Raw genomic sequence first — 24,646 nt, forward strand, 5'->3', positions numbered from 1 at the left:
CCAGATGTGGAACGGATCCTCCCGGATGCCATGAAGAGCACAGGGTGCAGCCAACTGCAGATGGTTACACATGTTGGTACCAGTAATGTGTGTCACTTTGGATCATAAGAGATTCTCTCTGGTTTCGAGCGGCAGACAGAAGTGGTAATGGCTGCCAGTCTTACTTGCGAGATGAAAGCAGAGCTGACCATTTGCAGCATAGTTGACAGGATCGATTGCAGACCTCTGGTACAGAGCCAAGTGGAGGGTCTGAATCAGAGGCTCAGACGGTTCTGCGACTGTGCAGGATGCAGATTCCTCAACTTGCGCCAAAGGGTGGTTGGGTTTCGGGTTCCGCTGAATGGATCAGGTGTCCACTATATGCAGGAGGCGGCTACATGGGTAGCAGGGGCTGTGTGGTGTGGACTAGGCTGTTTTTTAGGTTAGAGGGTCTCAGGAAAACACAAGAAGGGCTTCAACTCCAAAGGGTGCAGGCCGAACACAGGAAGACCGCAGATACAGGAACCATCAGTACAACAGTTGTAAATTGTCATAGCTGTGTTGAGAAAGTACCAGACTCCAAGCGCTAATAGAAAGCACTGGTGCTCAACTTGTTACAGGCACTTGATGTTAATAAATTTCTCTTCTTCAGAAAAGCTCTTCGTGTCATCGCCAGTCTACATTTTATATCCTCTCTACTTCAGCCTTGTACATTTTATATCCTCTTTATTTCAGCCATCATCAGTTACTGTGCTGCCCAAAATAGAAAAATCCATTTACTACTTTAAGTGTCTCATTTCCTATACTAATTCCCTCAACATCACCTGATTTCATTCGTCTGCTTTCCATTATCATTTTTTTCCTTTTGCTGATGTTCATCTTATATCCTCCCTTCAGGACCCTGTCCATTATGTTCAACTGCTCTTCTAAGTCTTTTGCTGTCTCTGACAGAATTATAATTTCATCAGAAAACTTCAATGTTTTCATTTGTTGTCCCTGAACTTTAATTCATATTCCAGATTTTTCTTTGGTTTCCTTTACTGCTTGTTCATTGTACGTATTGAACAATGTCAGAGATAGACTACAAACCTGCCTCACTCCCTTTTCAAGGGGTGCCTTCCTTTCGTGCCCCTCAAATCTTATAACTGCTGTCTGGTTTCTGTACAAGTTGTAAATAGTCCTTCTCACCTTGTATTTTGCTTCTGCTACCTACACAATTTCGAAGAGAATATTCGTGTTAACATTGTAAAAAAACTTTCTCCAAGTCTACAAATGCTACAAATATAGGTTGGAGTTTTCTCAACCAGTCTTCTACGGTAAGTCATTTGGTCGGTATTGCCTCACATGCTCCAACATTTCTATAGAATCCAAACTGATCTTCCCCAAGGTTGGCTTCTACCAGTTATTTCATTCTTCTTATGTAAAGAATTCGTATTAGTATTTTGCAGCCATGACATATTAAACTGATAGTTCGGAAGTTGTCACTCCTCTCGGCAGCAGCTTTCTTTGTAATTGGAATTATTACATTCTTCTTGATGTGTGAGGGTATTTCGCCTGTCTCATACATCCTGTACACCAGACAGAAGAGTATTGTCATGACTGGCTCTCCCAAGACTATCAGTAGTTCTGATAGAATATCGTCTACTCCTGGAGCCTTGTTTCAGCTTAGGTCTTTCAGAGCTTTGTCAGATTATTCTCACAGTATCATATCTCCCATCTCGTCTTCATCTGCCTCCACTTCACTTTCTATAATATTGCTTTCAGTTTCACCTCCCTTGTATAGGCACTCTATGTACTCCTTCCACTTTTCAGCTGTCCCTACTTTGCTTAGGACTGGTTTATCATCAGATCCCTTGATATTCATGCAGCCGCTTCTTGTCACCAAAGGCCTCTTTAGTTTTCCTGTAGGCAGTGTCTATCTTTCCCCTAGTGAAATATGCTTCTAAATCCTTACATTTGTCTTCGAGCCATTCCTGCTTAGGCTGGTATTACACTATCAAATTTCTTTGTCAAATATCTTTGTCCAATATCTTTGTCAAAGATATTTGATGGTGTAATAGGGAACTTTGTCAAATGTCGTCCAATATTTGATCAAATATAGGGCCTCGCTGTAGGTTTGTTCAAAGAAGTCGCTTGTCTTCTGTTCACTGCAATGTGACATGTTATCACATGGAGTGCTAGCATCGCTGCAGCATTCTGTCGTCTGTAGTGTTTTTATAAACATGGCCGGTAAATACAATTGGTTTGTGCCGACAACTACAAAATTAATAGAGATGTATGAAGCTGATGAGGCGCTTGTCAACGTGAGGCACGCTGAATACAAAAATAGATTAAGAAGATTGGAAACCTAACCTAACCCAACCCAACCCTCTCCTCTCCTGTAGCAAGGAATCGGAGTGTTACAGTGAGCCTGTCTTCTGCAGATGTAGCAGTTTTTAAGTGAATATTGTGCTTTGTGATAGGATACACTTCATTGAGCACATAACAGAAATGTATGCTCATCCATTCTTAAGTAACTGATGTACGACTTGACATCCTCCACTATAAGCTCATGTAACAAGTTTTGTTGAATGCTTTTATCGTGTCGTCGCAGAACCCACGGCTTCACCCAGGTATGTGTCCCCCCCCCCCTTTCTCTTCCACATGTGCACACAGTGCAATTGTGGTACACGCAACTGCTGCGGTTAATAACAAGTTGTTGTTGTCAGCCATCTTGAACTTTGACGAAAAACATGATGACAGTGTAATACCCCTTCTAGCACTAAGTCAAAGATCTTTGTCAAATATATTTGACGGAATATTTGATCAAATCTTTGACGAAGAAATTTGATAGTGTAATACCGGCCTTAGTGATTCTGCACTTCCTGTCAATCTCATTTTTTAAACGTTTGTATTCCCTTTCACCTGCTTCATTTGCTGCATTTTTAAATTTCTTCCTTTCATCAATTAAGACAAATTGAGTCACAGACAGGCACAACAAAAAAACTGTTACACATTGAGCTTTTGGCTCAGTATTTAATGAAGCTCAATGTGTAACAGTTTTTATGTTGTACCTGTGTGCAACTCATTGTGTCCTCTTTACAGAGAGTAACAATCTATCCTTTCCATAATACAATTGTTATTGCAACCTAACCGTTCAATTGTTTTGTCAAAAATAAATTAACATATTCAGTAGCTCTGGTTTGCCACCTGATGAACTTGTCTGTTTTCCTGCTTTGAGAGAAAAACAGTTGCTCTTTTTCTTATTTTTTCCATCTGCAACAGGCAGTGCCTGATTATTTTTCTTCTTAGTTCTCCCACTAATTTTAGACTGTGCTTAATGAGTGTGTATTAAAAAAACTTCAGTGTCTGTGTTTGGTACAACACAGTTACTGGAAATATAAAGAGCAATAGTGTGTCTAACAAAAACGGATAAGAATAAAGTTCATCAGAAGTGTAAGGCTTAAATGTGGCATAGGTACAATAGGAGTCAGATTTAAATTGGCATTCAGGTGACACAAGTGCAAATATATGTGGAAAAAAATTGGGTATAATTTATTTTATACTGAAAATTTGTCTTGTGTGTTTAAGACAGTGCTTATTCACATGTAGAGGTTCAGAATGATATTTTGGTGAGGCTGGTTCTCAAACAGTCTGCTAAATGGAGAGGACGACGACATATTAACAAACTCAGTCCTTTGCAAATGCAATTAAACTAATGCTAAAATTTGTTTGCCATGAGTGAGAAGTGTATGACTTGCCATAAGATTGTTAGTTCTGGGGTGTGGTGTGAGGGGTGTTGCAGTTTCTCTCATGCGGGTGACTGTAGCGGCTCGGGAATTGGGGAAATAAACCAGACTCACTGGTGTAGGGTTTGCTGTAGAGAGGGGAGAGGGGGGGGGGGGGGGGGAGAAGGGAAAATAGAAGTGGGAAGTGACAACAGGTCATAGAAGAAAAAGGAATAAGACATTCTCAGACAGTTTTGTTGTCAATGTGGAAAACAGGTTTGATTTGTTGTCACAGTTGGAAACTTATGAGCCACAAGTAGATTTAGGAGTAGGCAGGACACAACAAACTTTCAAAAAGGGTCTGAAAAGTAAGAAGTCAGAAAATGTTGTGAAAAAATGAACTAGGGTCAGGTTACCAGGTCACAAGTTTTTTCAAATTTAGTGCAAGTCTGGGTCAGGTGATATAGGATGTTGGTTCACATTGCAAAGACTTCGCAAAGGAAGACAACCATGGTAATAGTAGGTGGGGCTAGCAACAGCATAGATAGGAACCCTAATTATTCAGTCGAGAGTGACCTGGTAAAGATAGCTTCAGCAATGGGACATTACTGGTATTGGGCTTGTGTCTGCTCTGAGGCACCATGACTTGCTTCATTTAAACTCTTCTGTTAGGAGAGGTAATTTAGAGGTGGAACGGCTGCTTAGATCAGGTATGGAGTCTCATGTCGATGTGGTTCCTGTTGACTCAGTCAGCAGGTGGGACTATACTAGGCATGGCCTTCACCTTAACAGTAAAGGGAAGGGAAAACTGTGTGGGCTAATAGCAAATAATAGCAATAACTTGGGGGGGGGGGGGGGGGGGGTGGGGGGACACTGTTGCAAGTGGTAAACCAGTGAACCAGCTCCAGAATACAGCAGTTGACGGAGGCAGACAGCAATATTAGGTAGAGCAGGACCTGAAAATTTCAGAGACAGGCTGAAAATGACATTTACATTGATAAAACAGGCAGCCAGATAGCAAATTTTAATGTACACAATTCATGCAGAAAGCCTCTGATTGAAACTAAAGATACTAAAAAATTGACAGGAACATTAGGTTCATCCAGTTGTAATTCTGACAGTGCACGAAATCAGTTATCCTTATGGAATCAGAATATCCGAGGACTAAGGCGTAAGCTTAATGAGTGTGAAGAATTAGAGTTGAGTAAACCAGTTGATATAATCTTCCTCTCAGAACCTCATGTGACCACAGGTACAGATATGTTAAATGTTGCAGGATTCAAGTTAGCTTCTTACTCGTGTAGAGAAATGATGGCGAAAAGAGGAGTTGCCATATTTATCAGAAACTGTTTTGATTTCAAGAATATTGATAGTAATAACTTTTACTCAGATTAACATTTAGAAGCTTGTGCAACAGAAGTAGTATTTCATGATAAGTCCATTATAATAGTGGGTATATACAGATCACCTTCAGGAAATTTTAATCTCTTCATAAAAAAAATCTGGAAACTCCCTTGTCCGATCTCACAGTAAAAAACAAGGAATCAGTGAACAATTATTGCATTCAGTAACAGTATCATTCAATTTAGTTCCTACTATGAAATTTGCAACTAGGATATGCAAATGCTCTGAGACTTCTTTAGATAATATTTTTGTACACAAATCTAGGGAAAAAGCCATATCACAAAACCTATAGTAAATGGGCTACCTGATCACGACATGCAGCATCTTGTTGTGTTAAATGTTGAAACTTCTCAGAATAAAAAAAAAATCTATTAAATCTGAGCACAGGGAGGTAATAAATAAGTCAAAAATTGAGAAATTCGGGAAATTACTCAAAGACATGAACTGGATAGATGTTTATAATACTTCCGACTCAAATGGAAAATACAAAGCATTCATTAATAAAGTTACTTTAGAAATTTTTTTTCCCTCAAGGTAACTCAAATGAATTACTCAAGGAGTAAAGATATCATGTGAGACAAACAGGAGGCTGTATCTACTATCTAGGAGCAGCTCTGATGTTAGCTTTGTAATGCGTTACAAAGAATACTGCAAAATATTGAAGCAAGTAATCCAGAAATCGAAGCAGCTTTATTATGAGAAAAAGATAATTACATCAGGTTAAAAAGTAAAAACTGTATGGGATATAGTGAATATAGAGAGAGGTGGGACCAAAAAAGGTAGAGGAAAAGATAGTTCTAAAAATAAATGAGACTTTGATGACAAGTGCTTGTATTGTTGCAAACCTTTTAAACAAGTACTTCATTTCCGTTACTGAGAGCTTGGCGTTATCAGGTTTGGTGAACAGTACAATGGAATATTTTATTTACATCTCAAGTTCCGTAGGACCAAATTGAGTCACCTCGCGACAGAAGCCTTCCGATCTAGCCACTTGAACAGCCTCCTTGTGGAAGCTGGCATTCCTCCATTGCGGCTCCGGTGGCCACTATTGCTCACAAATTATATTGCCCACATCCATAGTTCACATCGCCATCCAAGTTACCGTCGTCTTTTTCCCAACACGGCAGTCTATCTCCTGCAATAGCGACCCAGAACTGGGAATCCCTTCACCGTCCATGTCCGGTCACTTCTTCATGAACTCGACGCTTTCCCCTTACCACCTTTCTGCAGGCCCACTTCCATACATCTCCATGGACCATACCTCGACCACAGCTTCGGCTGGACCTATTGCAAGCCCCCAAAGGCTCAGTTCCACCTGAGGCCCTCATTGGCATTTTATCTCTCTTCTTGGCGAGTTTGAGGGCTCAGAAATAATCTACACCAGTGGATCACTGGTTGACGGTCTTGTTGGCTATGCTTATGGTCACATTGGCCATACTGAACAACACTCCTTTCTGGATGACTGCAGCATTTTCACTGCAGAGTTGGTTGCCATCTATCATGCTCTTGATCATATCTGCTCCCGCTCTGGTGAGTCCTTCATCATTTGTAGTGACTCCTTTAGCAGCCTACAAGCTCTCGACCAGTGCTTCCCTAGGCATCATTTGGTACTGTTAATGCAGGAGTCTCTTAATGCCCTCTGAACCAGTGGACGCTCAGTGACCTTCATTTGCACCCCAGAACATATTGGGATACTGGGCAATGAACTTGTTGACTGCCTGTCCAAACAGGCCACCAGTAAAGTAAACCATCTCTGGAGATTGGCCTGCTGGAAACCGATTTGCAAGTAGTCTTCCGCCGCAAAGCGTTCGCGAACTGGGATACTGAATGGCGCACCCTGAGTACACCAAATAAACTCCTTGCTATCAAGGCGACAAAAAATGTGTGGCGGTAATCCATGCGAGTCACTTGCATGGAATCTGTTGCCCTATGCCGGTTCCGCATTGACCATACATGGCTGACACATGGTTACCTCCTCCATCGCAAGGCGCAACCTCGGTGTCGGTGTGGCTCCATTCTGACTGTCATCTACATGTTGCTGGACTGCCCACTTTTAGCCGCTCTGAGGTGGACTTTTAACTTTCCCAGCACCCTACCTTCGGTGTTGGGCAACAGTGCCTCAACAGCAGCTTTAGTTTTACGTTTTATTTGTGAGGATGGGTTTGATCATTTGATCTAAGTTTCAGCACAAGTCCTTTGTCCCTCTGTGTCCTCCACCCTATTGCTTTTAGATAGGTTTTAATGTGTTGCAGAGTGGCTGGCTTCTTCTTTTTATTCTCATGGTCAGCCAGCCATGGTAATCTGCTTTCTTGTTTTGATCTCTTCTACATTTTTTCTTGCATCACTCTGTGGTTTTCTTGTTCTCCTTTGTTCTTTGTAGTGTTTGTTGCCTTTCTGTCATTCTTGTCATATTTCCTTCATTTCAGTATTGTACTCTCTGTTTCGTTTGTTTTCTTCTTTCCCCTGTATGATTGTTTTAACAGGAGCAAAAGACCGATAACCAAGCAGTTTGGTCCCTTTCCCCCCCTTTTAAACCAACCAACCAAATTGAGAAACAAATCTCCAAGGTCATGGAACATGTCAGTACATGAAATTACAACATAACAGTAATAATAGACAAAAATAAAATGTCTATGAATCCAGAAAAAGTCAAGCCATAAGTTTAAATAAACGCAGTCAACAATATAACATAAGAATTAGCCTAATTTTTCAAAGAACTCCTCAACAGAATGGGAGGAGTGATCCATGAGGAAACTCTTTGTTTTCAATTTGAAAGCATGTGGATTACTGTTAAGATTTTTGAATTCTTGTGGTAGCTTATTAAAAATGGATGCAGCAGTATACTGCATGCATACCTTTCTGCACAAGCGTTAAGGAGTCTGATCCAAATGCAGGCTGGATAATACCCAGATTAGTGAACAGGTCCACAAGAGGTTCATGAACTTACGCCACCTATTGCCTGAATTGCCTGTTTCTGAGCCAAAAATTACCTTTTAGAATGGGAAGAGTTACCCAAAATATAATACCACAAAATACAAGTGAATGAACATAGCAAAGTAGACTAATTTTTGTGTCGAACGATCACTTACTTCAGATACTGTTAGAATAGTAAAAATGGCAGCATTAAGTCTTTGAACAAGATCCTGAACATGGGCTTTCCATGACAGTTTACTATCTATCCGAACACCTAGAAATTTGAAGTGTTCAGTTTCACTAATCATATGCCCATTCTGTGAAACCAGTCTCTGAGACCAATCTTTAAAAATAACTTGAGTAAAATGGAAATGACACGTCTTCCAAAGAAGTAGCATCCATCATAAAATCCTTAAAATCTAATTATTCTAGTGGGAATGGTAACATACCAATGAAGTTAATCCAAGAGTGCTCATGCTAGCTGAGATCTATCTTAATTTGTTTGTGTAATCAACCTCGTATCTTTGGAACATTTCCAGACTGGCTAAAATATGCTGAAGTTAAGCCACTTTACGAGAAGGGGAATAAAGAGATGCCATCAAACTATTGACCAATTTCACTTTTTCTTGATTTCTTGATGCAATAATTTACCAACAGCCACATGTATTGTAGAAATTTATTTTATAAACTTCTTATGTGCTACCAGTTTCGGCAATACATTGATGCCATCTTTCACATTTGCCAGCTTTCTCAAAAATGTTTGAAAAGGTTGTGTTAAAGCGTCTCCTCAATCATCTGACTGCAAATAATACACTCCTGGAAATGGAAAAAAGAACACATTGACACCGGTGTGTCAGACCCACCATACTTGCTCTGGACACTGCGAGAGGGCTGTACAAGCAATGATCACACGCACGGCACAGCGGACACACCAGGAGCCGCGGTGTTGGCCGTCGAATGGCGCTAGCTGCGCAGCATTTGTGCACCACCGCCGTCAGTGTCAGCCAGTTTGCCGTGGCATACGGAGCTCCATCGCAGTCTTTAACACTGGTAGCATGCCGCGACAGCGTGTACGTGAACCGTATGTGCAGTTGACGGACTTTGAGCGAGGGCGTATAGTGGGCATGCGGGAGGCCGGGTGGACGTACCGCCGAATTGCTCAACACGTGGGGCGTGAGGTCTCCACAGTACATCGATGTTGTCGCCAGTGGTCGGCGGAAGGTGCACGTGCCCGTCGACCTGGGACCGGACCGCAGCGACGCACGGATGTACGCCAAGACCGTAGGATCCTACGCAGTGCAGTAGGGGACCGCACCGCCACTTCCCAGCAAATTAGGGACACTGTTGCTCCTGGGGTATCGGCGAGGACCATTCGCAACCGTCTCCATGAAGCTGGGCTACGGTCCCGCACACCGTTAGGCCGTCTTCCGCTCACGCCCCAACATCGTGCAGCCCGCCTCCAGTGGTGTCGCGACAGGCGTGAATGGAGGGACGAACGGAGACGTGTCGTCTTCAGCGATGAGAGTCGCTTCTGCCTTGGTGCCAATGATGGTCGTATGCGTGTTTGGCGCCGTGCAAGTGAGCGTCACAATCAGGACTGCATACGACCGAGGCACACAGGGCCAACACCCGGCATCATGGTGTGGGGAGCGATCTCCTACACTGGCCGTACACCACTGGTGATCGTCGAGGGGACACTGAATAGTGCACGGTACATCCAAACCGTCATCGAACCCATCGTTCTACCATTCCTAGACCGGCAAGGGAACTTACTGTTCCAACAGGACAATGCACGTCCGCATGTATCCCGTGCCACCCAACGTGCTCTAGAAGGTGTAAGTCAACTACCCTGGCCAGCAAGATCTCCGGATCTGTCCCCCATTGAGCATGTTTGGGACTGGATGAAGCGTCGTCTCACGCGGTCTGCACGTTCAGCACGAACGCTGGTCCAACTGAGGCGCCAGGTGGAAATGGCATGGCAAGCCGTTCCACAGGACTACATCCAGCATCTCTACGATCGTCTCCATGGGAGAATAGCAGCCTGCATTGCTGCGAAAGGTGGATATACACTGTACTAGTACCGACATTGTGCATGCTCTGTTGCCTGTGTCTATGTGCCTGTGGTTCTGTCAGTGTGATCGTGTGATGTATCTGACCCCAGGAATGTGTCAATAAAGTTTCCCCTTCCTGGGACAATGAATTCACGGTGTTCTTATTTCAATTTCCAGGAGTGTATATTGTCCAAGTCACTGTTTGGATCTCTTAAGGGTTCTGATATAGAGAAAGCTATTTACAATTACAGTGAGAACATACTTAATTCATTAGATAATAAACTAGAGGCTTCTGGCATTTTCTGTGACCTCTCAAAAGCTTTAGACTGTGTGAATCACACCATTCTCTTAAGTAAATTAGAATATTATGGTGTCACCTTTAGTGCTGTGAAATGGTTTGAGTCTTATCTATCTAACAGGAAACAAAGGGTGTCGTTGCGAAATATCTGTGCAGTAAGCAGTCAGTCTTCATCAGATTGGGTCCGTCTTGGGTACGTTGCTTTTTCTTGTGTTCATTAATGATCTCTCGTCTGTTACATTGCCAGATGCTAAGTTCATTTTGTTTGCCGATGATACAAACATTGCAATAAGTAGCGAGTCAAATACAGATTTAGAAAGGGCTACTAATCAAATTTTCCCTGACGTTAATAGATGGTGTGAAGCTAATTCACTGTCGTTAAAGACAGTGAAAAGACCCATCATATTCAGTTCAGAACCTGTAAGAGATTTCCTTCCAGCATGTGTATAACATATGAAGACATGCAGATCGAAGAGGTTGACAGTGTTCTGGGATTGCAACTCGATAATAAATTCATTTGGGAAGGACATACCACAGAATAGCTTAAGCGCTTTAACAAGTGTATATTTGCAGTGAGAATGATATAAATATAAAAAAAACTTCCATATTTTTCCTTACTTTCATTCTATTATGTCATACTGGATCATATTCTGGGGTAACTCATCAAACTGAGCAAAAGTTTTTAGCGTGCAAAAGCGTGTAATAAGAATCATTTGTGGTGTAAATTCTAGAACATCATGTAGAAACCTGTTCAAGGAACTTTGTATTCTAACCACTGCTTCGCAGTATATTTATTCCTTAATGAAGTTTGTTGCAAGTAATACATCTCTATTCCAACCAATAGCTCAATATACAGTACCAATACCAGGAATATGAACAGTATACATAAAGATCCAAAATTACTTACCTTGGTCCAAAAAGGGATGCAGTATTCAGGAACACACATTCTCAATAAATTGCCAGCAGCCATTAAAAACTTGGTTTCAGATAAAGCACAATTTGAACAGAGTTCAAAAGACTTTTTGATAGGCAACTTCTCCTACTCTATAGATGAATATCTTAACAGAGATTATTAGGCGAGCTTAGTTAAAAATGTCTGTTACATTTCAGTTTTGACAGCACTTGGTGACAACAGTCAAGCTTAGGTATTTTGTGTATGATAAATTTATTTGTACTGCATAACAATGTTTTTTTTTCTGACAGCATATTAATTCTGTAAATATTAGCTATTCCAGTTTACTGTATTGTATTCACCTATTTTGACAGGCTTCTGACAAATGGTCAGGGTAGTAAGTATTATATTCAAATGTTTTATGTTTTTTTATGTTATACTTTCTGACATGTTCCACACCCACGAGAATCATCTTATTTTCTGGGTCGATGGAACGAAAACTGAATCTAATCTAGTCTAGTCTTAAGAGGTTATGGTGCTAGGTATCATAATTGAATATCCATATGTCCAGAATATAAATGAACAGTTTGTTGCACTTTTCTTACTGTTGTCATCAATATTGTCATGGCCTTTTAGTCACCTGAAATATCAGTGAACTCTGAACTTTTGTATAAAACACAGTTTACAAGTTTTGTAATAGGCTCCTCTTCTGAAATGCAGTACTGCCTACAAGTCATTTCCCGAAGGGAGACCAAAAATTTTAAATTGCAATAACACAACTCCTAGACTACACAGAAAGAAGCAAATGCCATGCCAGAGCCATCTTTGACCCTACATTCACACTTTGTTGGCTTATTCAGTGTGCTGTAACTACACAAGCTAAAGTCCTCAAATGATGGGAAGGGCAGGTCGCACTAGCATGTCAAATGATGCAAGAACTTGATGCCAATGTGATGTGTAGGGCTCAGGTTTGAATGTTTTAACATTACATATCCTAAAAAGGGGTAAATAAGACTTTCACAGTAAAGAAAAAGCTCAATAATTAAATTTACACACTGCACTGAAATCGAGCTTGCGTGTGGTGCAATGTTGTTTGTCCATATAATTCAATAATGTGTCAGCACACTGCTGCATCGGGGACACTTGAGTCAACTTACTTTTATGTGTTGGAAGGTGTAAGAGATATAATCAGTACTGTACTCAACACTGTATGTGACACATTGTAGCTTTGAGAATATGTCCACATGCTGCTGCATTGGGACAAACCCAGCTAGCCTTTAGTTAAATACCATTTGACATTAGAGAGATATATTTTCACAAGTGCCAAACTTGTCAAAAACAAGAAAGTAAGAACAGATTTTTTATCATTTATGTAAGCCATGTCACATTTCCTTCAACACAATCATTCTGCACTACCATACAAGCATCACTAAGCAAGAGGACATACAGGAGTGTCAGCAGTTAATTTCCTTTGTGACAAGTAGTGCAGTGGACAGTGGACAGCTTTAATCTAAACTTGGGTGAGCCTTTGGTGTTGGCTGATGTGCCTTAGAATGTGCTAAAGGCTTCCTGGTGAGTATCAGTGGCAGCTGTGTACCAGATAGATTGATACTGTGCAAAAATTGCTTGAAACAAGTGTATGAAAATGCTATTGTTGATATTAAAACACATTGGTGACCACTGTATTCAGCTTTCAGCTGACTAGGGTACCGACAGTTGTGGCACAGCTATAGCTAATGCCACGGTGGCCAAATTTGATAGTAGGGTATCATCCAACTAGTTAGTGGTCCAATTAAGAATACCTTGAAAACAGCTACTTTCCTTTTTGATGAGAAATTCCCTAAAACAGGTAATGTAATGAATCCAGATGCACCTAATTTGTGAGCACAGCCAAAGATCCATAAAGAAAATTATCTGGCCAGACCAACTGTTAATTATAGAGAGAGCCCAGCATATAGATAAAGTACCAGATTGAATAAATTTTGGTTAAAAAAATATACCTTTGAATAAACTTTGATTAAAAAAGTATACCTTTGAATAAATTTTGGTTAAATAATATACCTTTGAACAACAGTGTTCCTTGCTGAACGCTCACGACGACATAAATAAAGTCAAAGGCGCCCAGATCCCCGGAGGTTCTAAGTGGGTGTTTTTAGACGTAACAGACATGTACCAGTGTTCAGATAGGCGAAAGTTGTAAGAAAGAATTTTGTAAAACACCAATGTCTGACACCAGGTGAAATAGATAATTTTGTAAGGTTACATTAGTTAATATTATCTTATAATTGTTTTTCTTTCAATGGACAAATATATAAATGATGTGATGGGAGAGCCATGGGGTGTTGCCTATCTGGTACCCTGGCTAACATTTTTCTAAAACATCTAGAGATGATTTGCTTAAGATAGTGTCAGGATGTTCAGACACACATTTTATATTATTATAGATATGTTGACGACACTGTATTGCTATATGAACATAAAGACAATGACCTGCAACACATTATGTGTGTTTTCAACAGTTTACACCACAATATCACCTTTAGAGAAGAAATTGAAGAACGCAGTAAAATAAATCAATTTCTTGGGTGTTGTATATGAGAAACTGACCACCACAGATGCTATTATTCCTTCCAATTTGAGAAATACAAAATGGCATTTTTCTACAGTTTGATCAGTTTGATGCTTAAAATCCCACTGGACCAGGAGAAGTGAAGGGAGTGTGAAATACACGTCTTCAAAGACATTGCAGTTAATAACAATTTTCAACCAGAGGTAGATGATCAGATACACATGAAAATTATAAGGGAACAGTCAAATATATCAAATGAAATTGCACTACCACGCAGGGTTAAAAAAGAAACAGATATTTACATATGTTTGACTGTCTTACTATTACTTGATGTTCAGTACTTTACTACATTGTTGTATGTCCTAACTAGGTGTGTAGACTTGTTACTTTCACATATGACATACATATGTTTGTCGTTTGAAAATTCAGCCACTATCTAGTATACAGGTGGGTGGTTTTGATCTTGCCATATGTAGGTCTTATTGGCTATCTTGTTGCCTTATTATGAAGGTCAGGCAGTAATATTATGTTTTGGTTGTGACTAATTTTCTGTATTCAATCACTACCATGATTTCAACTATATTGATGATATGTGGTTACACTTTACAGGATTCCGTGGAATATATTTTTCATTGTTTGGTTACCATGTCATTTGTTGATTTCATTTCTACATATGGTCTTTGTGTGGCATTGTGCTTTTATGGCTTAGACTAACTATTCCGGATCGTATGGTCATTCATTGGTGGTCAGTGCAGATTTTCATTGTTTGTGTAGGATGTCTTCATTCGTATAGTACAGTATGTCCTGATGATAATGGAGTCAGCTAGGTTTTCTCCATCAGTCAAATCCGAATAGGTCATTCCATGGTACTATATACAGCAGTTGGGTTTCATACTGCGTCTGTTTTATACATTATAGTGCACCCAACCATATTATTTCTAGAATTGTTGTAGTTTTTCTGTCCCACTTTCCTGTTTTATTATTTATAATACTTTCATGAACTGCTACCACCTCTTTAGTTCAGATCTGAAGTAGTGGTAGTTTGAAACTTCCTGGCAGATTAAAACTGTGTGCCCGACTGAGACTCGAACTCGGGATCTTTGCCTTTCACGGGCAAGTGCTCTACCATCTGAGCTACCGAAACACGACTCACGCCCGGTCCTCACAGCTTTACTTCTGCCAGTATCTCGTCTCCTACCTTCCAAACTTTACAGAATTTAATAATACTGATTATGTCAGGGCTTGAATAGAGTTTGTGAAGCTCTTCGTTATGCAGTATTCACCACTCTCCGCTAATGTCATCCCTTTTTGCTCCGAAAATTTTCCTCAAAATTTTGTTTTCAAATACTCGAAATGGCTTTTCATTTTGCACACTGAGAGACCAAGTCTCACACCCATACAGCATAACTGGGAGAGTAATAGTTTTGTATATTCTAATCTTTAAATTCCTAGACAATATCCATGATGAAAGTAATCTATTCAGTGAGAAGTAGCACACATTTCCCGCCTGTAATCTCTTCTTCATTTCAGAATCAATCTCATTTCTCGAAGTGATGTCCACGCCTAGATACTTACATGTGTTCACTTTTTCAAACTGCATGTCTCCAACTCTTAACATTTCCTGATCTGCTGCTGTTGGCATTCTAGTAGTAACCAGGTATTTAGTTTTGTCTTCACTTATCCTCAGACCTACATCTTCACTAGCCTTGATTAACGCATTCGCTTTTGCTGTTACAGATTCTTTCCTATCGCTAATGATGTTTAGATCATCTGCATACCCTAATATCTTAATATTTCCATTTAACTCCACACACTCTGAATTATCTGCTGCCATTCGTATAATATATTCTAGGGCTAAATTAAAAAGCAGTGGAGACAGGGCATCTCCCTGCTTAAGTCCGTTCTTTATTACAAATTCTTCTGACTCCAATTTCCCCATGCGTACTCTATCTTTTGTGTTTTTCAAACTCGCTTCTATAAGTCTAACATACTTCTTTGGTATTCCAAGTTCCAAAAGAATTCTGTACAATTTTGATTGCAATACTGAATCATATGTTTTTGTAAAATCTATGAAAAGATTATGAACTGGTTTATTGTATTCCCATTTCTTTTCCAAAATTTGACGCAGGGTGAATATTTGGTCTATAGTTGATCTGTTCCTCCGAAAGGCGGCTTGGTAATCCCCCACAATTTCATCTGCATATGGTGTAAGCCTGCTTAGCAGAATATTCGAGAAAATTTTGGAACATACTGGTAATAGCGATATCTCTCTATAATTACTACAATCCGTTTTGTCGCCCTTCTTGAAAATTGGGATCAGAATCGACTCCTGCCACTCTTCAGGTGTCATCTCCGAGTTCCATACTTTAGTTATCACTTTGTGAACTACTTCCACCAATTTCTGTCCCCCATTTTTAACTAATTCTGCAGTTATGCAGTCTGATCCTGGTGCTTTATGGTTTTTCAATTTGTTGATTGCATTTCTTACTTCCTTTAACGTTGGCTCAGGTATCTGGGGATCTGCTGTATGTATTTCGTACGCCTGTTCATTTCCTGCTTCCTGGTGTACGTTTAATAGATGCTCAAAATGCGCCCTCCATTTACTTAATATAGCACTGGGGTCTGTCAGTATTCCCCCAGCATCCCCTCGAAGTGCATTTGTCCTGGCCCTGAAGCCCTTCCTATACCCATTTATGTCTAGGTAAAGTTCCCTAATGGTTTTTGTTTTATGTTTGTTTCCATTTTTGTTTCCATTTTTGTAATTTGATTGTTCAGATAACCCCTCTTCTTTGCCCGTAGCCTACGACCAACTTCCCTTCTCAAGTTCAAGAACTCCTCTCGTTTTCTGTCTCCCATTCTATCCCAATCTAATCGTGCTTTTCTCCTTTCCTCTACCAATTTCTTGCATTCCTTATCAAACCACGGTTTCCTCCTGTTCTTCTTAATTGTACCTATTGTGACCTTCGCTGCCTCTTTGATATTATTCCTCACAGTGATCCACTGTTTATTTACATCCTCGTCTTGATCTTCGTGTGTCCTGAGAGCATCAAACCTATTTGAAATTTCTATCATGTACCTTCTTCTAAAGTTTTCATCATTTAGCTTGTCAGTGTCGAACCTAACAAGTTCTGCATTGTGACACATTGATGTTGCTGTAGATAGCCATTGGTGAACTTTGGCAACTACAAGAAAATGATCATAATCACAGTCTGCTCCCCTGAAAATCCTAAATTTTCTATACTAGTGTGCCATCTTCGATCTACAAGAACATGATCAATTTGGTTTCGGGTGTGTCCATCCGGAGAGACCCAAGTTGCTTTATGAATGTCCTTCCTTTTGAAATATGTGCTCTCAACAATCATGTCTTTTGAAACAGCAAAATTAACCACCCTTGTGCCATTATCATTCGAAATGTTATGCAAACTTTTTTTCCCAGTTGTAGGCCGGAGTGCTTCCTCCTTCCCGATCTTCGCATTAAAGTCACCTATGATTAATTTTGTATCATACCAGGAGAACTCATCCCACAGTTGATCTAGTTCTTCATAAAAGCCGTCTTTAACAACCTCTTCAGTGTCCTCAGTTGGTGCTTGTACAGTGATGATCTAGGCTTCTCAAATTTTGCAGATGGATTAAACAAGGACCGAGAGACAGACCAGAAGTAGAAATTAAATGTCATGTTTTCACAGTTGAGAGACTTTTTGTAAAAGAGATAAAGGGGTAATTACAGAACAATAGTGCATATAGTCAAGTTATAAGGCAGGAAAAAATGAAGTTACATTGCTATTCATTCTAGTTACAGCCCGTCATTATTAAAATTGTATTTGACAGTCAATATATCTGTAAATATTGTATCTTATTTACTATAAAATTTACCATAAAGATTATTATCTGTTGGAAGTTTAACTATTGTCTAGGAGAACCAGTGAATGTTAATTAAGTAGTTACCAATAGAAACTGAATGCATAACATTATATGTAAAAAATTTTACATTTCAGATGGCACCTATCCCAGATGATATGGTGCCATGTCATCGTCTGGCTGTCGAGTGCTCAGTAGTGGGTTCCAGTTCAAATACTTCTGGTGAACTAGACGAACAGTTTAAACTGGAAGTAGAGGAGCAAGATGTTATCCTGCACGTGGATAGTGTTTGCGAAGACAGGTACTCGTTCTTAGACTACTATTTTGTCCTCATTCACTAACCCCGTCCCCCCACCTGTGTGTGTGTGTGTGTGTGTGTGTGTGTGTGTGTGTGTGTTCTTTTTTTTCCTTCCTCATGATGAAGAATTCTGACTTACAGTCTTAAAATTCTCCCAACACTGCCAGAAAAGGGGGGGAGTGGGGCAGAATTATTTGATGATAAGCTATTTCACTGCTTCATGGACTTCCTCGTAGAAACTGAATTGTCAACCTTTTGTGTTTTTACTGTCAAAACTCCTTAATAGTTCCATGGTGGAGAGGAGAGGCCAGGGTTGTAAAGTGGATGCCAGGAGACAACAGCCAGAATGTATATTGTCTGGATGGAAGTGGTGTAAGTTCCACTGTGTAAATTCCATTCTTTAAGCCAAATAATTATTATATTTTGTTTCTGTTGTCTGCTTGGATAATAAAATTAAAATTTCAAATATGAAATGGACCACGTGCTTCACACTGACAATTTTAGAGGCAGTTAACGATACCGCGTTTCTAACAACTGACATTTCATAGTTGTGTACTACTATAAATTAATTAATAATGTAGCAGAAATGTGTATCTGTTACCCATGTGATAACACTATACTTGTAGTACAAGTGACTGATGGGCAACTGTTAGTTTACTCTGTATTATTCTTGTTGAAGTTACCCCATTGCACATATAAAACAAAATTGCATTTTATTTAATAAAGAAATATAATACTGCTTTCTGTTGGCCTGCATGCATTATAAATGCCTCAAGTGTGAATTTATTGCTTTCATGTCAGTTTTACCCATCTTGAAACACAGTGAACAATACTGTAATATCAACTAAAGTTTGCATCATTTAGGAAGGCAACCCAATTTTCAGCCACTCTCTGCATCCCCCTCCACTAGCCACTGGCAGATAATAATATTCATTCTCTTTCCAAGCTGCTAGTAACAAGCTTCAGCTACAAGCAGACGAGGGGAGTTATTTACCGCATTTATAACTTTTTTGAATGTGAATTTGAAAGCAGGTCTCCTACTGTTGACATTTGAAGACACAAGAACGGACTCCAGAACCATGTGGTGATGGCAAGAGAACTGTAAAGATAGTTGTAAACAAAAGTATCAGTGATGTAGGAACCATAGAAAAAGTTGGTTTCGTGTCGCCTGGAAAGCATCGAAATTACAAGGAAGCTGCAACACAAATGGATTGTTTTAACGACTTATGTGTTAAAGTGCTCCATGTGAATGATGAATGCCCGAAATCACAGAAATGTGTTACAGTTATGCAGGAGAAAACTGGCTTCAATGAAGCGCTTTGTCAATGTAAAGAATTTTTAAGACACATTGGTTCCAGATATGTTAAGAAGAGAGGTTTTAGTTCAAAGAAGTGACATAGGTACTGCATGAATGATATAAAGATTCATGATACAAGAGGAGTAGATCGCTCAACAGTCTATTACCTTGATGCGACATGGGTCAGTTAGAATCATTCCAGGAAGATCTGTTGGAAAACGAGTGATGGTACTGTCAATTTTAAAGGTCTCACCGGAATAGATTCTCAGATAATTATTGTGTGTGCTGACTCTTCTTCTGGTTTTGTTTCTGAGAATAAACTTGTATTCACATCTAAGAAAAACAGCAGCGACTTCCTTTTGGAAATGAATGCTGTCAGTTTCATGACATGAGTCACAGTTCTTGTCATACCTTGCTTTGAAGTCTGTCATTGCTAGTTATAATTCAGCTGTTACAGAGAAAACATCAAGTACAAACACCAGAAAAGCGGATATTTTTCCCTGGCTTAAAAATAAAAATATTAAGCACAGTATAAGCCAGACTCGTGCCGATCTCCTGCAGCTCGTTAATTTATACAAGTCGTGTGACAGAACGTACAAATTTGACTTCCTTGCATGTGACTAGTGTCACACAATTTTGCATTTATCCACTTGTCACTGTCGTTTTAGCTCTGTGGAATTAATTTGAGCAAAGGGCTATTTGGGAGGGGGGAAACAACATTCAGGATAACATACACTGAATCACTTGTGCATGAGGCAATAGACAACATCCCACCTATAACTTGGGCGCATTGTGTGCGCCATGCTGAAAAGCTCCAGAAAGAAGAATTTGACAGGGAAGTGATGATGGAGATAAACTTTGAACTTATCATCATAAATTTACAGATTGTTCGGAAACAGACTCAAATAGAAGTGATGATGGTAGTACGATGTAGACTTTGGAACAGAGTTCTTAGTTTTAAAGACTCGTGGTATAAAAAATGCATTTGTCAGCATATCAGTTGCATACGTAATAATGAGAACTTCCTACTCTTTTTGATTAGGACTTTGTATCCTTTGAATTATGCGGACTATAATGTTCAACATGTTGCCCAAGGAGAAGTTAAACTTCTCCGGCCATGTTGTATGCTCAAATAATACGAGAGAATGCAGTTGGATAAACTCATCAGAAGTCTGATATTTTCACATGTAAACACCTGTGACTTACAAAGCACGAACTGGATATGGCCCTAAAATGACAGAACTTGTTACTTTTTGAGATAGTGTAGGTTCTCAATGTTATCGGTTAGCATTCACAGATAATGGTTAATTGTTTGCTTGTTCAGTGGATTATAAATGCCGTCTCTCATTGTAATTTCAAATTAGTTAGTTTACACTCATAATACTCACTAACAGTGAAAAATATAACAATTTACTGACCATTTTTACAATAGTCTTTTACACCATTGATTCTTTTTTACATGCAGTGATTACACTTAACTATAGTCAAATACATCAACATATACACCTTACACGCATTTTTAAAAATTCCATTGGGTGGAAACAGTTGTCATGCAGATATAATAATTTCGGTTTGCGCTTTAAGTTAATTTTGTTGTATATTAAATTTTTACTTATAATACATTTCAAATGGCAATAACTGATGATTATTGCAAGCAGTTTCAATAATCTTGTCATTAGGCAATTGTCATTTTGAGAAAAATTGTACTTCACATCTTCACAAAGCTGTGTCAGCTGTTCTCTTCTCCCAACGTCATGCAGAATAAATCTGTGGAGCAGTGGACGCAATGTCGTCAAGACGTGAATTAATATTTCTCTCATAACGACTGATCAAAATTGGTTTTAAAATCTACTATTCCCCTGATAGATTTGAACATATAATATGATGTACCATAGGCAAATGTGCCTGACTGTTGTCCGCAGCAACACAGTTCAGTAACATGGACTTTGTCTGCTCTCTGTTGCCGTGCATTCACAATTTTCATTTGAATCTCATCTTGAGGTTGGAGGCCCTTGGATGACAGTTGAATGAAGCCATTACATTACAACAATTGCGTATGACAGGACATCACAAGTTGATCCCAGGTTGCTGTTTAGTCATTGACAACTTCTTGTATGAATTAGTTTACTTATTCAATTTAGAACTTGGAACTAAGATTTGCTTCTAAATTTTTTTTTATCAAGCTTGTAAGGAACTGAGCAAGATGTTCAAACCCAGTATTATGACACTTACATACGAAAGCTTTTGCCATTGTATAACTTAAACCATGAAAAATAAGTGAGTGCAGCCACATTAATGTCACTGCATTTTGCATTGTCCATTTTGGCTATTCTTCTGAAGAACCTGGAATGCTCAGGGAATTACATTTTACGTGGAAAAACCAGGGAATTTCAGAAATTTTGTAAAATCTCAGGGAATTCTGTGTTTTTAACCTAACATTGGAATTTAACTTTATTGAGCTTTGTAAATCACAAATTTTAAAATAGTTAATATTTCAAAGTGTGTTAATTATTTGAATGTCCATATAAATATTAGTGTTTAAAAACTGCTGTTAAACTACAGCTGAGAAAGAAGAGTCATAACAGTGAGATACTTAACCCCCACCCACTCACTGTAAATTTCGTAGGAGCTTCGTATGGCATCATCTTGCTCCGCATACCTGGAATTCTCAGGGAATTTGTTTTCCAAGTTTGATTAGTCACTGGTAACATAGATAAGAATGTCTGCACATCATGACTTGGTGTTATATCTGGCCATAATGCTCCAAACGTTCTCAGTTGTGGAGAGATGCCAGCAACCTTGCTGGCCAAATTAGGGTTTGGCAAGCACGAAGAGGAACAGTAAAAACTCTCGCTGTGTGTGGCAGTTTTCCTCTTAGAGTGTATTAGAAAATTGTTATCATGGGTTGTTGTTTGACATCAGTACATATTGATGATGACATGCTGAAGAGAATCTTGAGTTGCCAACTTTACTATAAATGAGAAGATCGAAGCGATTTCATATCTGACCAGTGACAAAGAGTTCTTAGAGATATGTGACAATGTGGACACTTGAGTAAAAAAGGAGTTCTGTCCAATATTGCCAATTTATGTATACGAGGGGTGTTCAATGAGTAATGCAACAATTTTTTTTCTGAAAGCGGGTTCATTTTATCCAGGATTCCAATACATCATATTCTTCCCCACTCTTTTGGTTACAAAATGCTGTTTCTGAACATAATCACCATTCAATGCGATGGGCTTACGCCATGTTAGTGGGAGAGCCTGTATGCCCACACGTTGCCAATCCAGTGGTCAACGTTGGAGCCAATGTCTTTCTACATTAGTAATGTCGTCGTCATCCCGATACTGCTTCCCGTGGAGTGCATCCTTTATTGGACCTTAAAAATGGAAGTCTTCTGTTAAGGGGTGAGGAACCCAGCAGGCACACACCTGTTAGTAGCCAACTGGTGGATGAGTTTGTCAGCACTACCAACAGACATATCCAGTTGAGCTGCGAGGTGTTTTATTGTGATTTGTCAGTCACCTCGAATGAATATGTCTGCCGTTCCAGGGGTCACAGCTGAATGTGGCCGGCCAGCACAAGGAAATCAAACAAGTTTACGTGACATGTTTCAGTGATGGCAGACACCTCGCCCAAAGACTCACTGTGCTTTCGTTCACTGCTAGGTCCCCGCAGACATCCTGTAAGCATCATGTACATGTGCGATGCTCTGGTTTTCTGCAAAAAGAAACTCGGCAATGGCTTGAAACACACCTTTACAGGTGCCATTTCATAGGGTATCTATAGCACTGCCACATATTGGAATTTCATTAAACTACAGGGACTGAAGCAGGAATATTCCATAATGTCCCACAAAAAATTCTGCATTTTGTCTACCAAAATTGGCTGAGAAAAAAAAGTGTTGCTTTACTTATTGAACACCCCTCTTATATAGCTAAGACAGATCTGTCTTGGAGGGGGGATAGAGTGGTGTGGAATGTATATTTCCCTACCATCTGTTGACAGGTTCATGTTCTCCTTTGAAGTGAACTCTCTTTGTTATGTAATGTAATGGGCCATGGCCATTGAATGTTAAATATAGTAGACTGCAATTTGGAGTTTCAAATTTGCAGTAGTTTTGGAGACAAAAGTAAGTAAAACACGAAAGTTAAATTTTATGTTTAGTATGATACAAAATGTGAAAATAATTTAAGTGATCTGTACTTAGGGTTTTTGCAGAGAAAGAGAATTGCAGCTCATTAAGAATGGTACCAACAATGTTTTCACAAACATTTTGATCTGACTTTCCCTATTCCAATGCATTTGAGCAGTATGTGATAAATCTGGAATTGATAATCAGATTGCAAATAAAGGACGAAGGGAAGCACTGAAAAATGATCTTGAGGTGCATAAGCAAAAGGCAGAGGTGCAAGAGAGAGCCTCAACAAGGCTAAATAATTCCAATAAACGTCTTTCCTACAGTGCCTGGTGTACCACTCCTTCCAGTTGAATCTGACATCAAAGAATGGAGTTAACGAAGAAGATGAGATATATGTTGCTAATTATGGGTAAACCAGCTCTTGTGCTGATGACAAAGGAAATGCTGTGGATATGCTATCCATGTAAGGTATCTGATTCAAAAATTTGTGCAATGAAAATGTATAATATGGACACAGTCGAGTTTTCTCCAAAAATCCCAGCTGCTGCATTAAGAGTCAGAACATTTTTCTGTCATAGCAACAGCTGAAAGACAAAATTCTTTGCAGTTGTAATTTTTTTAATGTAAACAAACATTCTAACAAATATAATAGAATCATATCTCGCTATAGAAAGTCCAGAATGGAAAAACAAGAATATTATGAAAAGGACAGATCACTACACACAATATAGAGGAGACATTGAGTCACAGACGGGCACAATGGAAGACTGCTATACAATTTATTTTTCAACCAAAAAGCATCCTTCTGAAGTAGAAAACGTGCACATTCATATAAGTACAAGTCACACACACATGACCACTGTCACCGTCCGCTGTAACTGGACTGAGTTATAACTGCACCTGATGGGAACAGCAATCCAAAGTGGGTGGTAGGGTAAGGAGCCCCCATGGGGTGAGGAAGAGGCCAGAAAGCAGGGTGGGATGCAGGAAGGTGTAGTGCCGCTTCTGGGAGTGAGTAGGGCTGTGATGGGGACAGGTTAGGGTTGCTACATACAGTCAGAGGTCTGAGGGGTGGATGGGGCGAGAATAGAAAAGTAGAGAAAGGAAAAAAGTCCAATGAGTGCACTGCATTGATTGAATAGGAGATTGTGCTGTGGTGGGGTGGGAGCAGGTAAGGGGAAAGAAAATGGAGGACAGAGACGAGAGAAGGTTGAGGCCAGGGCAGTTATGGGAACATAG

General features: G+C 39.6%; 1 protein-coding gene across 1 annotated transcript in view; it reads left to right on the forward strand.

The window, feature by feature from the left end:
- The window catches only part of LOC124787630, a 212,719-nt gene that overhangs the window by 181,174 nt on the left and 6,899 nt on the right, over positions 1–24,646 (forward strand). Inside the window, exon 10 of the mRNA XM_047254390.1 lies at positions 17,809–17,972. Coding sequence (XP_047110346.1) covers positions 17,809–17,972 — 164 coding nt within the window. The remainder of the gene's footprint in view (positions 1–17,808; positions 17,973–24,646) is intronic.

The sequence above is a fragment of the Schistocerca piceifrons genome, chromosome 3, assembly GCF_021461385.2.
Source record: "Schistocerca piceifrons isolate TAMUIC-IGC-003096 chromosome 3, iqSchPice1.1, whole genome shotgun sequence".
Classification (NCBI taxonomy): Eukaryota; Metazoa; Arthropoda; class Insecta; order Orthoptera; family Acrididae; genus Schistocerca; species Schistocerca piceifrons.